This window comes from Crinia signifera, chromosome 9 (assembly GCF_055691185.1).
Source record: "Crinia signifera chromosome 9, ASM5569118v1, whole genome shotgun sequence".
Lineage (NCBI taxonomy): Eukaryota > Metazoa > Chordata > Amphibia > Anura > Myobatrachidae > Crinia > Crinia signifera.
In genome coordinates this window covers 94,891,997-94,908,383 of record NC_139225.1, presented here as the reverse complement: position 1 = coordinate 94,908,383, position 16,387 = coordinate 94,891,997, and the positions used below count along the sequence as shown (strand labels likewise).

At 46.0% G+C, this 16,387-nt stretch overlaps 1 protein-coding gene across 2 annotated transcripts in view; it reads left to right on the top strand.

Annotated features, from left to right (window-relative positions):
- LOC146035777 (uncharacterized) overlaps window positions 1-16,387 on the top strand; it is a 53,939-nt gene that overhangs the window by 22,690 nt on the left and 14,862 nt on the right. The window contains exons 9-14 of one of the 2 annotated variants that reach the window (XM_083159410.1): window positions 2,713-2,832; window positions 4,208-4,294; window positions 6,283-6,402; window positions 6,786-6,915; window positions 7,064-7,119; window positions 9,311-9,506. In XM_083159410.1, the coding sequence (XP_083015536.1) occupies window positions 2,713-2,832; window positions 4,208-4,294; window positions 6,283-6,402; window positions 6,786-6,915; window positions 7,064-7,119; window positions 9,311-9,506 (709 nt within the window). Of the gene's footprint in view, window positions 1-2,712; window positions 2,833-4,207; window positions 4,295-6,282; window positions 6,403-6,761; window positions 6,916-7,063; window positions 7,120-9,310; window positions 9,507-16,387 lie in introns of both variants that reach the window. The other variant, XM_083159409.1, reaches the window with a different exon arrangement.

The window sequence follows — 16,387 nt, the reverse complement described above, 5'->3', positions numbered from 1 at the left end:
AGTAGGGGCCATATTATTCTGTGCATTTCTGTTATTAGGGCCTGTTTCAGAAGTGATCGCTGGGTTGCGTATATTCAGAGGCGAGCGATCGCCCCACGACACCCCACAAGGGTCCGAAATCTCACCCATGTGAACGGCTGCAATTTCATTTGCAGCCGAGCAAGTAGGGAGAAACCAGTCACCATCTAATGTTTTTCCCCTTGTTCGCAGCACCATGGAGGCCGCTGGCGACTTCCAATGGCCAGGGAACGCCTGCATTTTCTGGTGAACTCCCAGAATATGGCAGTGGAACCCTCCAAAATGGCCACTGCACAACGGGACAGCAAACGGGCAGCGATCGATCACAGGCGTTCCGTGCCTGTGATCACAAAAAGGCCTTGGTCCACGCGTGCGCATGTGACAACAATGTATGCGTTACCACCATAATATACATTGGTGAGGCAGTGGTGGCGATAACGCATACATTGCTGGCCTGCGCCTGCAATCATCGGTGTAGCTAGGTGCCATGGTGCCCGGAGCAAGGGCATGTTTCGTGCCCCCCCTACCCACACACCTCCCCCGGGCCTCACCAATCCCCCAAACCCCATGATTATTCCCATAATTATTTAAAAACTAAAATCCACCTTGAGGAGAGAGATACAGCACAGCAGGGCGGCAGCAGAGAACCTCCTCCTCCAGGCTACAGCCAGTGCTTGGGAAGGATGATGACTCTGCTCAGTCTGCTGCAGTCAGGGAGGAGGGAGTGATTGTAGCAGGGGCAGGGACAGGGGAGGAGTCCTCCTTATTTCTGCTGCACAGCGCTGCCCAAGAGCCGGCCCGAGCAGCAGCAGCTTGGCCAGGGAGAATACCGTGACCGTGACACAGGGCCGGGGCTAGGGTGTCCGGTGCCCACCTGTAAACTATAAATTTCCCATACTTTACAGAAAGACAGCACATGCAGAAGGCGCATGCTTCAATAAAAGGGAGTATGATGTCCATAGTAGTAGTACCTCATACACATAATATGCCAAGTAGCAGTAGTATCATGACTAGACAATTTGGTGGACCCGTGTCAGAAAAGGGATTTGTGCCCCAGCCCCGCACACACATGAAAATACAGGGAGAGTGTGTGCCTTCGGAGTGTGGAAAGAAATTAGGTTGGGACTTTCTTTCCATTTACCCATATGCCATCACCCCCTCCCCACCCCTTATAGCTTATGTCTATTACTGGAGATCCCCACCACACAAAACATAAGACCCAAGTACCTTTAACTTTGGCTTTTTGGTTGCATGGGGCTATTTTGGCAAGTGGAGCTGGCTTAGATGAGCCAGGGACAGCATTTAGGCTGACTGCACCTCCTCCCTGCTCACATGCAGTGCTGCAAAGAAATCCGAGCCCCAGTAAAACCGGCGGCGTGGCCAAATCGCGGGAGGCGTGGCCACGCCACCTTAGTGGGATTTTTTCTTTTTTTAGAGGGGGACACTTTGCTCATCCTCCGACCTCCCCTCCTAAGCAGTAGGGATGGCCATCGTTGCCATTGCCATCGATGGTTGCCATCGATGGCAATTCTGCAACTGGCCATCGATTTTTACATATCGATGGTCATCCATTGTGTTTGTTTGATTGGCCTGTGGGCCAATCAAAACACGGGGGCGGGATTCGCGGGTGTCGGGGGCGGAGCTATGCTCCGTGTCCCGGCACTTAAAAAAAAAAAAAACACAGCAAAACATCGTTTTGCTATTCCATCGATGGAGGGAAACCATCTGGTTCTCCCCCATCGATGGCTAAAGTATTCGACATCGTCCATGAATTATCGATGTTTTCGAATCATCGATGGTCGATGGCCATCCCTACTAAGCAGCACAGCACACTACAGCGTGTGCTGTGCTGACAGTGACAGCATGAGCTTCTCATATCCTGTCACACATGAGAGCTCATGCTGCTGCTGCTAACCTGATCGTAGCCCCGATCGTAGCCCCGTGGCGTAGCCCCGTCACCAGCCAGCAGGCATCTGACGAAAGGAGCCTTAGCTGCCTGCCGTGGTAAAAAGAGGGAATGATGGCGCGCATGCTGCAGACTCCCCCATGTAATCAATCCCCCGATGACAGGGGAGCCCTGCTTTAAGCTGCCATTGCGACTGCCTGTCATATAGTCAGTGGGACAGGCACAGTGGCGGATGGCAGCAACAACATTAACATCAGTAAGAGGGTGAATTATTAAGTGCTGGACTCCCGGCTCATTTGTGGAGGGGGGGGGGGGCGGCGGCGCGGCGCCCTACGCCCCATCGCCGCCCGGAGCGTGTGCTCCACTGGCTCCACCGTCCCTACGCCTCTGCCTGCAATGTATGCGTTACTTACCGCCACCACTGCCCAACGCATACCTTGCAGTGGTGCTGATACATAAATACAGATGTAGCAGGCTACATCCTTGATAGAATCGCCAGCCCCCGCCAGCGGGTTCCCGCCGCCTCCCCCGCCGTCGCCACCTGTTATCTCTCCAAAGCACCCTTAATTTAGGGCATGTAGGTGTTTCTGTGCCAGCTTTAATCAGCCTTCACAACCACCTTTTTATTTGCTGCTTCCCTTACAAAAAAAATTGTACCATAAAATATGCTTTGCATACAGTTAACACAAGTAAATAACTCGGCATGAGCAGAATCCCAAATGAAATAAAAGGTTAACATTCAATAATTATCGTGCAAGTAACAATTTCTTACCTTATTTTGGAGCTAGGCAGAAAAGGAGAATACATACCGGATCCGTGTGAGTAAAGAGAATGGCCAGGATGAGGAACTGTGGCTTATTGAAAGATGTGACCAGGACTTGACGTTTCTCTGTGACCGTATAACCATGGTAAGATCTTGACTCTTTCGGGGATGTCACCTTTTTCCTAAAATTCAAAGCAAAGCCATACTACATTCTTCATACGCATAAGTGATACAGATCGGAAATTAAGGCACTGGTGGGGGTCGTCCTCCCACCGGTGCCTTACTATAATTTGATTTTATTGTGACAAAACAGGTTCCTACTGTCTGTAGTGGTAGATAGGGAAGCAAGAACCCTCTCTCAGACATTACTATGTCAAGGGGTGCAGAGAACTTTACAGCAATATAGGGTTTGAACCTCAGTAGTTAGCAACCGTCAATGGTGGGGATCCGATCAATTTTGCCATCAATAGCAGAATTTTTATTCTCCCTATTCCTTGGTGCAGATCATTATGTGCTTTCCTCATTGTCCAACCGTGTCCCATATCCACAGAGTTAGAGCTGCTGCAGTGATGGCTGACAAAGGCGTAAACGAGCAATGGTTACCTGCCATCTATGAAAACCACCGATGGCACCAACTAAAGTAGACCCGATAGCCCCCAACAGTCTTCTTCCCCAGCTCTCCACTTGGTGCAAGAGCTTTGACAACAGTGGGGGATACTGACTGGAGAGATAGGGATGGGCAGTTGAGGGGAATTACAGAAAATGGTGTGGGATGATGCATGCCTTACTAAGGTCATGGACCAGAGGTGAGGATAGGGTCCAAACATTGGGACCTCTACCAATCTGGTACATGCTGGACCACTTAAGTTAGTGTAGTGCTCTGTCAGGGTTCAGGTTCAACGCTACATTCTAGGTGGCAATTCCATAACAAGATATCAGCTGAGTTTATTTTAGTTACATACATCATTAGAGTTTGCATGTTCTTTAAACCGATAATTAACATCCCTATATGGTTTGATTAGTACAGTGGCTTATCATCATTAATCATTATTCCCTATATTTATTTATTTAATATTCATTAACAGTTTCTTATGTAGTGCAGTATATTCCGTTGCACTTTACAATAGGAGAACCGTGATACAACAAACCGGGCTTAAAGCGGTTGGAGTACTGAAATTAAATGAAGAGTCTGATTCAGAGTAGTATGTTGTCCCAATACTTACACAGTGCAGATAACATCGTACGTCTGCACATGCATCTAACTCGCACTTCGCATTTGCTGCGATCTTGCTACGGTGCATGCAGAGAGGATTTATTTGCAAATTGATTGACAAGTGGACTGTTTGAGAGTGACAAATGCAATCGTAGCGTGCCTCAGACTACAACTGAGGCACGTATCACATATTAGCACATCAGCTGTGACTGCATTAGCGCAAAGCTCTGAATCCGTTGTACATGTACTACGTAAGAAGATGAAAGTGTCTGAAATTATATCATTTTTTTGTTTGTTTGTTTTTTAGAAATATAAAGATGTCAGTATATTTGAAAAGTTAAAGACTTCAGAAGAACCTGCAACTGGGTTTGACGCGTGGAAGGAATTGATAGAAGTGAGTAAATTTAAGTTTAACTGAGAAAAAAAGATCATGGTGCAGGGGTTGCCAAGACTGGTTAAGATTTGAAAAATTAAAGGGAGGGGGAGGGGGGGGGGGGGCTGGGGGAGAGATGCTCTACTGCATATTGGTTAGTGGAAATCAAGTCCATCAGCATGAAATATGTTGCCAATATGTTAGAGCGAGGGAGAGTGTTAGTATGGTGCGCTCTGCACCTATTCCTGAAAGCATCAGCGGCAGCCTCCAGGCTACTTGACCCGCTGTGCTCACCGTCCCTGCTTGTGGGCGGCCTGCAGTTCCCCACGGGATGTGTCTGATTGGCAGCATGCCTTCCTTCATATGGTACACTGGTAGGAGGTGACTCTTGAGTTTTGGGACAGACTGACTTCTAGATTAGGTGACACCGGGAAGGGAAGCGGTAATCATCCATGGGTGGGGTCCCCTCCAATTGTCCGCCCAGCTTGCAGGGGTTTTCTGGCTTCCACTGCAGCCAGGGCGCCATCGCTGGTATGCGGGGAGGTGACCGCGAGTAATCCTTCGTTTAGGTGGGTCAGCTCCAGCCAGGTGCTCAGCTCCATGTTACACAGCAGGTGCGCCCAAACCTGACAGCGGTGCATATAGGGGACCAGAGCTGTGGGTTGATCATTGCAGTGTCTGGGCCTAGCATTTTATGAGAAAAAATGTCTATTTAACATACAGTACTGTACAGAAAAAAACATTGTCACTTACATAATCAAACCGTGGTCTCCAAGCATGGAGAGCGGCACACTTATCCATTAGCCTACAACACCTGGTGATAGCGACCTGTGCTTATGAGTCTATGTACAGAGTGCTCTCATGCCATCAGTTATGGTTACTGTATACTGCATCGGCTAAGATAACTGTAGGTTATGAAATAATTTCCCTAGGGGGCCCAGGAGCTCCACCTGACCACTGTACTTTGCACGGCCCATTTGTCCGAGCTTGTATTGTACTTTACTGTACTGCACAGATGGAGCTGCAGTGCCTTTCGCGAAGAATAAGAAGCGCGAGGGTCTCAAACGCAAGCATGTCCCATTCTCGGCAAATGGCACAGCTCCATCGTTACTGTAATGTATATCAATCTGCTGCTGGATTAGTGGAGCATTATCCACCCAGCAGTGGTGAGGTGTATTGCATGCATATTGTATGGCGTGCCTCAACACGCCCAGGGCCGGTGCCACCACTAGGCAGCTTTAGGCGTTTGCCTAGGGTGCAGGCCACTGGAGGGCAACAGTTATGTCCCCCCAACCCCCCCCCCCCCCCCCTCCCGGGATGGAGGTGAGTGGCAACTCTCTAAAGCCACCACATCCCCCCCCCCCCACACACACACACACACACACACGTGGAGCGACTCGGCAGCTGGCCCTGAACACACCTCAGTGCGTCTGAGAGCGCTACAAAAGTGGCATGCCATAACCCTCGCCTAGGCGAGATGGAGCAATGGATGAGTATGGCTCTGTATCTGTATATAGAGGCTGTGGTCACAGTAAATCCTGATCACATGGCTCTGTGGATGTTTTATGTATATGTTAATTCTACAGCAAATGATTGTCGTTTCAATAAATATTCTATTTTTTTTCATATATTATCTGTTTAAGTGGATACCATAGATAGTCTTCTGAATTAAGAGTTTCATTTCTTAAATGTGTGACTTAAGGTGCCCATACACGTTCCGATCCTGGCGTGCGTTTTGAGCTTAAATAGCATCGCATTGCATGCCTTGTGCATGCGTTGTTCATGCGATGCGATAAAAAGACTACAAAAAGTATGTGCAGCACATACTTTTTGTACTGAGCAATGAGATGCGGCGGGAGCGCGCATCTCATAGCACACATCGCAGCGGCAGTATGGGCACCTTTACTCTTACTTACTTTTTTTATATTTTTATCTTGAGCTGACTAGTCGCATGATGTCGCCTGTGTCCTGGCACACACTGAGTACTGTGACTCTGCTTTCTTCCTCAGACACTGTTGGACCTTATCAAAACTCATCTAGAACCAGAAGCTGCTTTCTTCTTGTCCCCTTTTAAGTACAGAGAGGAGGCAGAACGGAAAATGTTCTCTAGAATTTTTTTAGAAAATGATGTAAGTGCTGAAATAGTGAATAATGCATTATTATATTACACGCGTATTGTAGGTTTATCCATAATACACTTTTTGTTTTGGAGGAACCATTATATATCCTTATCAAGTTGTACTATATGTCCCCTTTATGTCCTGGGGTCCCAGACTCATGGATTTTGTACTAAGCCCCATGGGGCATCAAACAAAAGTCTGAAAGTCTTGAGGTAGTGTAAATGTGGCATGTACAGTAGGTTAACTTACTTTCCTCACAAGCATTCTTGCTGGTAATTGAATTGACCCCTACCTGTTCATGCTCTCTTGTAAATTCCACCATATTGTTAGTAATTTGCATTGAAATTACATTACTGTTCCTAAAACAGATTACTTCTATCTGCATGTCACAGGAGGACAGTTCGGATGCAGAAGAGGAACCCACTGCAGGAGATTGTGACATAGGAAGCGATTCTGTTGGCTGCTTTGAAGGAGATGGCTTCAAGAATTATATACAGAAAAAGGCAAAGAAAAAAATTAAATGTATGCAGTTTCATAGTTATTAATTGAAAAATATATCAAACGTAAGAAACAATTTGTACATCATGTAAATTAGGAAGCTGTGAAAATAGTGTTTTTATGCTAATAAACAGAATGAAAGCACAATTAACTGACTTTCTTCCAATTGCAGATAGAAAAGGTTCTGGCAGTCCGCTGAAAGATGAATCCAGCACTGTCACTGAGGAGGTATGTTAGTACTTGTGTAGTTTCATGGCGCCAGTCATGTAGTTAGCATAGCATCCCTTTCAGAATCGGGTTAGCGTAGCGCTGCTGCCGGTGTTATGCTGATAACGTAGTGTCCCTGTAGTCACGGAAGTCATAAATAGTGTGCTGTCGACCAGCTTAGTCAGCGTAGCCAGTCGTTTGCGCGGCAGTTACGTAGTTAGCGTAGCGTGTTCACGCCGCCACTTAGCGTAGCCAGCGTACCTGTCAGATGCAGCGTAGTAGTCCCGCGGACAGCATAGTGTAGTCAGTCAGCTGGTAGATTGAGTGGTACGCAGTTAGCGTAGTCAGTCAGCTGTTAGATTCCCAGAGTCAGACCCATTTCTCATTACTGTCTCAGGTGTATGATATGGCAGGTGTGAATATGTTCCTGAAACACCCCCACCATCCATGCCAGCCCAAAGCGTGGCGAGGGGACGCGGTAACGCCATAATAGTCACCTGGTGCCAATTACTCAGTAAGATTTGATTGCCTGCAGCTCTCCAAAGTGGGAGTTATTAAAGGTCCATACACACTGAGCAATTTTATGTTACATTTTCCCCACCTGTAGTGCACATGGATTGTCAATTTTGAGAACAAATTTGCACTGACGCCTGCTTTGTCAGCTCACTAATGGCAGGTATTTCCAGCTGCACGGCGAATTGAAGCACGATAAATGTGCACCTGGTCTTTCAGCATAAGCCATCATACACTCTTAAGCCTGCCCCAAGCCTGTGAAACTATCCAAAGGGAGTCCGGGGATTCGCTTACAGTGTGTGAAGGATTATGCTGATTCCTGGGTGTAACATGGCGCAGAATGTGTTGATGCGCACTGCCGATCCCCAGATGATCCATCCATACATATTAACGTATGTTTACACCATCTAACAGAAATTCTCTGATAAAAATATACTTTCAATCTGTTAGCTCTACTGAGGCTTCTAACCCAAAAACTCTTCCATTAATAAACTTTGCATCCCTATTTCATGCACTTTAAATGCATTAGTAGTAGTATAATATGGAATCCCAACATCTCTGGGGTACTAGGGAAAATGAGTGCTACTATTAGTCATGGGGTACTGTAGTCAGCTGTTCCAGCATACACTTTGCAGCCATCATGTAGAAATGAATCACCTGTTCTCAAGCAGAGTCCCCTCTTTGTCTATAAATAACCACTCTCGCTGTGAAGTATGCTACCACCCAGGGCCGCCACTAGAAATGTTGAGGCACGGGACTGACCTTTAGTCTGGGCCCCCAGCGGCACAGCGGCACCCAGGCCCAGCGACAGGGGGGTCAAAGGGGACAGCTGACCCGGGCCCCGGCGATCTGAAGGGCCCCAAGATCAGCCACCATCCTCCCCTCCACCTGGTCCCCCGTTACTCTGCTGCCTGGCCTGCCCGTCACACAGACACCGGCTCTGCCGCCTCTCAGCCCTCTGACCCCCCTGCTTCTCAGACGCTCAGCCTCACTACCACAGGCGCCCATAGCACACATCATTCAGATGCACCCCCGCCTCTCAGATGATTGTCCGCCGCCGGCCGATGAAGAGATGCACTGCTGTTTGCCTGATCGGTGAGTGATCCGGGGAGCAGTGTGACATCTGACCACAGACCGGTTTACTTTATAGTTAATCCGGCCGCTGTGCTGAAGCCCACTGCTTCTAACTGCCCGGACTAGCAGCGCAGCAGCAGTAGTATCCCCTCTGTCCTCCTCCCCAGATGGTACATTATTTTCCGGGCTCCCTTTCCTCTGCCTGACCTGCCCAGCTCCTGCCCATACAAGCACTTGGAAACACCACCCTCAAGCCACAGAAGGCAAAATAAGCAGCGGCGGCACGGCATCTCCATCCTTCACGGACGGTCATGAGCATACACTGCACAGTGTAGCCTGCACCAAGCCCCTCTGTATCCTAGGCTCGGCGCTCTGCAGGCTGCACTGTGTATTGTGCGTGCCTGGCAGGGGCTCCACTGGGTGGGGGAGGCGTTGTGTGGGGGAGTGGTGCCATGCCACTGTGGGCAGCTGCCAGGGCCCCTCCAGAGGCTGGGGCCCGGCACAGCTGTACCCACAGCACCCCCCTGTTGGCGGCCCTGCTACCACCATATAAATAAATGTCAATAATGAATATCACAAAAAATATTTGCACGAATGCTGATAACTTGCTTTTCAATCTCTATAGACATTTCCAATTGAAAATGCAGAGTCCGTGGCAGAATCTCTCCGCCTTGAGCCTCAGAACGGTTTGGATGTCACAGGCTACAACTTTATACAAATGCAAAGTCCTGGTCCCAGAAAACCAATAGAAGAACAGAGAGAGAGCCTACAAGACACTCTCCTTGGTGTGATTTATCAATTAGCTGATGAGTTCTTTACAGGTACAGTTATTTACAGCGTTCAGTAAAGAAACAAATTCATCTGCATTAATTATCTGAATTACCGCTTATGTAAACCAAATGCAGAGTACATTAAAATAACTAATAGTAGCATTCCCACATAGGCATAAAATAGTGTCAGACACTAATTGGGCCGACAAACATGCCGATAGTAATGCATTTTATAAGGGACTTTGCTTAGTTTGGCAAAGTTGCTTAGAAAATGCCCCTACATCAGTGTGTGTGTGTAGGGGCTAAAGCAACAGGAACGCGTGTCCCCCTGCGTGGCTGTCACTGGCCGAGATTGATGAGAAGTGTCCATCGATCTTACTGGTGGCCAGTTTTCTCCACTGGAGAACACTGGCGCTGTCAGCTCACTCAGCATACAGCGCTGATAGCTCACTCTGTGGGCAGTATTCAATGAAGATAATTGCGGCGTGCAGCGAATCCTGTTTAGGATTCGCTGCACTTTCGCAGTGTTCCGGAGCCTCGCTGTCGCCCTGATATCCCTCTATTCAACGTCGCAGGGGCTCGCTGCCCCTGACGGCGAATCTTAACCCCTGCAGCGTCCCGCAGGGAGCCGGGGGACGGCGGCAGGCAGGGAGATAGAAGTCTCCCTGCCTACCCCAGAACATATGTGGAGGGGAGGAGGGCTCCCCAGGACCCAGGCAGCACAAGCTGCCCCCCGGGAAAGCCAGCAGGGGACCGGGTATTCACTGCTCCTGATCGTGCATATGTAATGATCGGGAGCAGTGAATATATGAATATCTAATGAGCGGCTCTCGGCTCCCGGCCCCCTACTGGCTGTTATGTGTAAAAAAAAATATATATATAAGCACATGAATAAAAATAACATGCCCATTCACAGAATAAAATTCCTGATTTTTTTACACCAAATGTAAAAAAACAAAACCTTTATTTTAACCCCTTCCCGACATTTGACGTACATTTACGTCATGGTCGGGATGTACTTCCCGACACATGGCATAAATGTACGTCATGCCTTTGAATTGTCACCGCGTCTACAGACGCGGTGACAGAGGGACGATGTCTGCTGTCCCTGACAGCAGACACCCTCCCTCATTGCCCAGGGGGGGCAGCGATGCCCCCCGTCATGGGCGATCGCTGCGATTGGCTGTTCAAACGTGAACAGCCAAAAGCAGCGTTAAACTGTGTGATGTGTAAAATTTAGACTCTGCTGCCCCCTAGTGTCCAAAAAAATTAAAGGAGGTTGAAATAATGATGTAATAATAAAGTTTACATATGGTTTATGTTAGTTATTAACTATTTTGAGTGGTATGATTATTTGTCTCACAAGCAGAAAATTTTACATTTTGCAAATAGCAAAATGTTCCATTTTTTTACGACATTTTGGTATTTTTCACAAAAAAAAAAAACTGTATCGACCAAAATTTACCACTAATTTAAAGTACAATGTGTCACGGGAAAACAATCTCAAAATCACTGGGATAAGTAAAAGCAAAAAAAAGTTATCCCCACTTAAGTGATACCTGTCAGATTTGAAAAAAAGGCCTCTGTCAGGAAGGCAAAAACAGGCTGTGTCGGGAAGGGGTTAAAAGTTCACATTCCACTTCACCATGAAAAAAATGGCGATTTGCTACACGGAGGAAACACAGCGAAAATCACTTAGAAAGATGTTGAAAAGTGCACGTTGAATAGGGTGATTCACTTTCTGACACAAAAAATCACCTTCCAACGCGAAAATAGCACAAATTCGCCATAAAAGATGGCGAATTGGCCTCATTGAATTCTGCCCTGTGTGTGTGGGCTGTTAGCTCTGTGTGCTGAGCGACAGAGGAGCAGAACGGCCTGACCTAGCACAGATAGGTCGCCCTACACACATCACTATATATATAGGGGATGTTAGACTCTTTAAGAAAAAAGTTACATCAGATAAGGTTTGGTTTGGAGATAGTGACCCTGACCTTAATGATGTCTACACTATTTAAATGAATTGTATAAGATATCATTTAAATAAATATATATATATATATATATATATATATATATATATATATATAACTCAAAAAAGACGCATAACAATCGGTCAGGTATTTTGTTTTTTTAACGGGATGGTCTTGCCAGACAAATGTGATTTAGGGCCAGATGCACTAAGCTTTAAAAGTGATAAAATGGAGAGTAATAAACAGCCAGCCAATCAGCTCCTACCTGCCATGTCACAGACTGTGTTTGAAAAATGTCAGGTAGGAGCTGATTGGTTGGTTGTTTATCACTCTCCATTTTATCACTTTTGAAACTTAGTGCATCTGGTCCATATTTCTACAAAAAAATACATTGTAAACTGCGTCATGGAAAATAATGTCAATACAGCAATTTGTGTAATGAGCAGTTTTATACCCACAACTCTTCAAGGGGTTGAAGTCACTATGAGTAGAGGAACATCTTTTACCAAAATGCAAAGGGGTTTTCACTGTGATTAGTAATTAGTCTGCGGATTTCACTGCTGAGAGCGCTAGTAGTGACAGAATCACGGTCTGGATTTCACAATGGGTTGAAAACCTTTTGTACAAGGAATAGTATCACTAGTTATAATTAACACATTACACTGTGTCACACCTGAGGCTTGAGGCTGACCCCGGCAAGCCTTGGGCATTGGGGCAGGAGTGGGAACAAACGTGGATGCCAATATTGGGTTCTTAGACATACACAACTGAGTAAGACTGAGCCCGTAGGCGTGACCAGGATGACCAGGTAAATGTGCCTCTTTTATTTAGGCACGCACAGAGGATAACAGCGGCAGTTGGTAATGACTTTCTGTAATAGATATCCACATAGAAACGCACAATTGAGTGCAGTCTCTGAGTCAATATAACACTACACACGCAGGGGTGGAGATGAGATTACTGATGGTATAGCATCGATGGTGGCAGCCGTGGAAGATGCACAATAACTGACAATGACCCAGGGATGCAGCAACAGATGACTTGGAATGCAGGGAGAGTACTGACTAAAGTGTGCAGATTGGATGGTGATACTCGATGGTGAGAGGAGCAATCAATGCTTAAGTGAAGAATTGATGTTGAAGATGAACAACGATGAGTGGAAAAGTCAATGTTGAAGACAAACAATTGATGTTGAAAATAAACAATCAATAGTGAGTTTAACAATTGATGTTGAAGATGAATGATCCATGGAGAGTTGAACAATTGATGCAGAAGATTAGAATGTTGAACGATGATAGCGCATCGCAGGGGAGCTGGAAAAATGATGCTGGGACATCAACAGGAGTTAGGCGGCACTGCAGAGTAGTAAGTGGTGCTGGTCTCTTTAAGGTGGAGCGCAGTCACAGGAGCTGGAAACAACCACAGAAGATAGAGACTTCCAAAAGGAGATTAGACAACCAAAGTGCTGACAAAGTAGGAGTGCTTTCCCCAGCATTCTTATATCTGCAGAGGAGTGTGGATTGGCTGGCCAATTACCCAGGAAGCAGACAGCAGCGGATTGGCTGGGAAATGCCCATGGGATACTGGTAAACATGGCTGCGTCCATGTTTGGCTGTGGAGGGAAAAAATACCTTGAAAAAGACATCTATATGTCGAACTGCGTTAGTGATTTTTAGGTACAGGTCCACACTGCCAGTTTCCAATTCTGCCGGTAGGTGAGCATGCCCGGGTTCATTATCACCAATTTTGCAGTCATGATATAAACTGTGGTTTCATCTTGTGTGGTACCTGTGAGCTTTTATTTTGGAAATTTTATATGAAAATCTTTTTGGAAAATAAAGGAATATTTTTTAAATTAAAAGGAGTATCTTGAAAGAAACCTTTATATGAGGAGCCGCATAAAGTTGGTGTAAGCATTTGTGTGAGAACTCATTGTGGTTTATCTGTGTGTGGCATATGTGAATAGCCTAAAGAAACCGTTATATGTTTTCCTAATCCTGCATGAATGTAAGCTTTATATAAGCAAGTTTTCAAGTCTACACTGAGGTGACCCCATAAGATCAATAAGACAACACCACCCAGAGGGGGAAGATCTATATCCTTTATCTCAGAATATTTTTATCCTAGACCTACTATACCATATATTGTTTTCTTTTTTGCTCCCTTTATGACCCATTTTTGAGGAATAAAGAATTAAAAAGAAAGAACGGCGCAAAGGAGAATTTTACCAGGAGGGGACTATTACATTTTTTGGACTCTAGGTGATAAGAGCACCATTAAAGGGCCATCCAGTTTGTGTTTTTTAGTATTTGAATCAAGGAGGTTTGGCGACCCCCATGTTGATGGTCTTTGTATAGCTGCTCTTGGCTCAGTTCCAATTCTGTCAATTTATTTTATTGTGGAGGGAAATTGTTTGTATGCAGCATGGCTGTGGCCTGCTGCAGTGGCGGTGGGAGAGAACTGGGAAGGACATCCAGCAGGACAGGTGGAACAGGCTGAGCAGATGCCATGTCATTGATGCCTAGTCTACAGGAGGGAGTCTGAGAAGATGTAATGCAGCACTCTGCAAGCATTTAGCGCAGATGGAAGCCAGGTCTAGAATGCTGACACAGTTTGTGAAGACACTTATTACCCAGATTGTGACACACTGTTGGGAATGATAGATCCATAGAATAAATGTGTTTACCTTTGGGTTTTTTCACTACTAAGTTACTACCGTGTTTATGATCATCATTACCAGCCCAGATCCCTGCACTATGGTATGAATACCCTTCACATACTGTACTAGTTAGACAGGTGTACTGTAACCAGAAACATGGCAAAATGTGAATATGCAAATAAAAATATTGCTAATGGTTTCTACAGATAGGGACCAATGTATATAAGGAAAGAGGAATTAATAATAGTTATTTATGAGCGCTTTTCCTGTGTTGCTGACTCCCATTAGACGCTACTCTGCGTCCATCTTCCCCCACTACTTCCTTATCACTGTGCCTAACCCAACGGGAAGTCATTACAGATATGACTGCTGAAGAAGTAACTGACCTTTCCACAATAATGGTATTCCTTAAATCATTACCAACTAAAAAGGAGCTACCATATAAAAAAAGACTTTGAGTCAATTGAGACCCGTCTCCAAGAAACAATCTGCAAAGAGGTAGCGGTACTTAAAACAGATATATCTATGCTATCAAACAGACTAACCCTATTGGAAGAAAATAAGGACACAATGACAGACGAACTCCGTGCCCTAAGAGACACAGTGCGGCTCCAAGCAACTGGGATGATGACCTTACATCAACAAATGGACGACGTGGACAACAGAGGGCGTCAAAACAACTTGTGAGTCTGAGGTATCCCTGAAGACATCTCATCCCAGAATTTGATCGATGTTTTCGATCTGTAATGCTCTCATGCTTAGCATCATTTACCAATGGGCCAATCTTAAAACAACAAAACAATGGATGATTATAGAAAACTAATTTAATAACCCCCCCTAGGAATTATGACATGCTACCTCAAGTACCCAATATCTCACATCCAACCATAGGTTCAACTCTTGGCATATGGAAATGAAACAGAATTAAGAAATACAGATGGGGCTGGCTTCATCTTTGCAGGGCTGGCGTTTCTATCGCCAGCCCCACCATCAAGCCAGCCCTGCCAGGGGGCGTGCGCGCACGAGACGCTCACGCACCCCCTGGCAACGGAGCCTGCCTCCGGTCCCCGCCGCCTTCCCTGCCATCGCCACCCGTTGCCCTCGCCGCCCCGAGCGCCCCCCTAACCCTGCCCGTCTCCCTGAAGCGGAGACGGGCAGGGACACGCTGCGTCCCCGCCGAGAGACTGGGACGCATGTGCGTGTGAGACACACGCGCGTCCCAGTTCAGTGAAGCCCCTGCCGCCGACGCTCGCCAGCAGGGAAGGTCTGGCGAGCCCCGGCCAAGGATGGCAGGGGCTCCATCTGTACATCTCATCAACATACTCCCCTATGACACCATTATTTGATAATCTGAAGTTCACACCAGGAGAATCTAAACCGGCTTTTAAGTAATGGTATGAGGCAGGTATTTCGGGAAAAGGCCAATTATACAATTCTTCAAGCGTGTTGCCATTCCCAGATGTCCAATACAAATGATTCCTCTCTAATAGGGAAATCTGGAGATACCTTCAAGTGAAAAACTTCCTTCCATCTAAGGGAATGAGACAAGCAGGCTCTAGAGACTTGAAAATCATTTCTCCACTTTACTAAAATTTACCACATATTGGGAAAGTGACTTAAATTTGACAATTAGTGAGTCACAGTAGAAATCCATTTTTTAAAAATCAAGGAGCAGCTCCACTAACATACTAACTTTAGAAACCCATTTTAAGGTTATCTCTCATTGGTATCATTGCCCACCCATGCTTTCTAAAATGTTTACGGGGGTCCCCGCAACTTACTGGAGATGTGGTTCAGATTTTGGTTCCCCAGTACATATTTGGTGGACATGTTCGACACCCTTCTGGAACAATGTGATTGAGACCACAAGAGAATATTGGGTCCAGAAATTCCAGACGGTCTGGAATTTTGGTTACTAAACCTACACCCCTCCCCCTTATCAAAATATACAAAAATCTGTACTGAAGTACCTTAATAGCACAGCGAAAGCATTCATACCGGTCCACTGGAAATCCACCTCCGAGTCCCCACCATCCTTTTTGAATTGGTTCCAAAGAATAGAACTTTACCGAACAATGGATGACATTATAATGTCTTCCTCTGATAAATAACAAACATACTCCATGATTTGGCTCCCTTGGCTAAAGTTTTGTGAAACCGATAAATACAAAAGTTTTGCTAACAAGCATCAATCTCGATCCTGAGCCCAAGCACATGAAATAGAAAACAGCACAATTTTTCTAGATGTTAAAAATGGTATATTTAATAACACATAAATAAAAAACGGGATGCGGTCATTT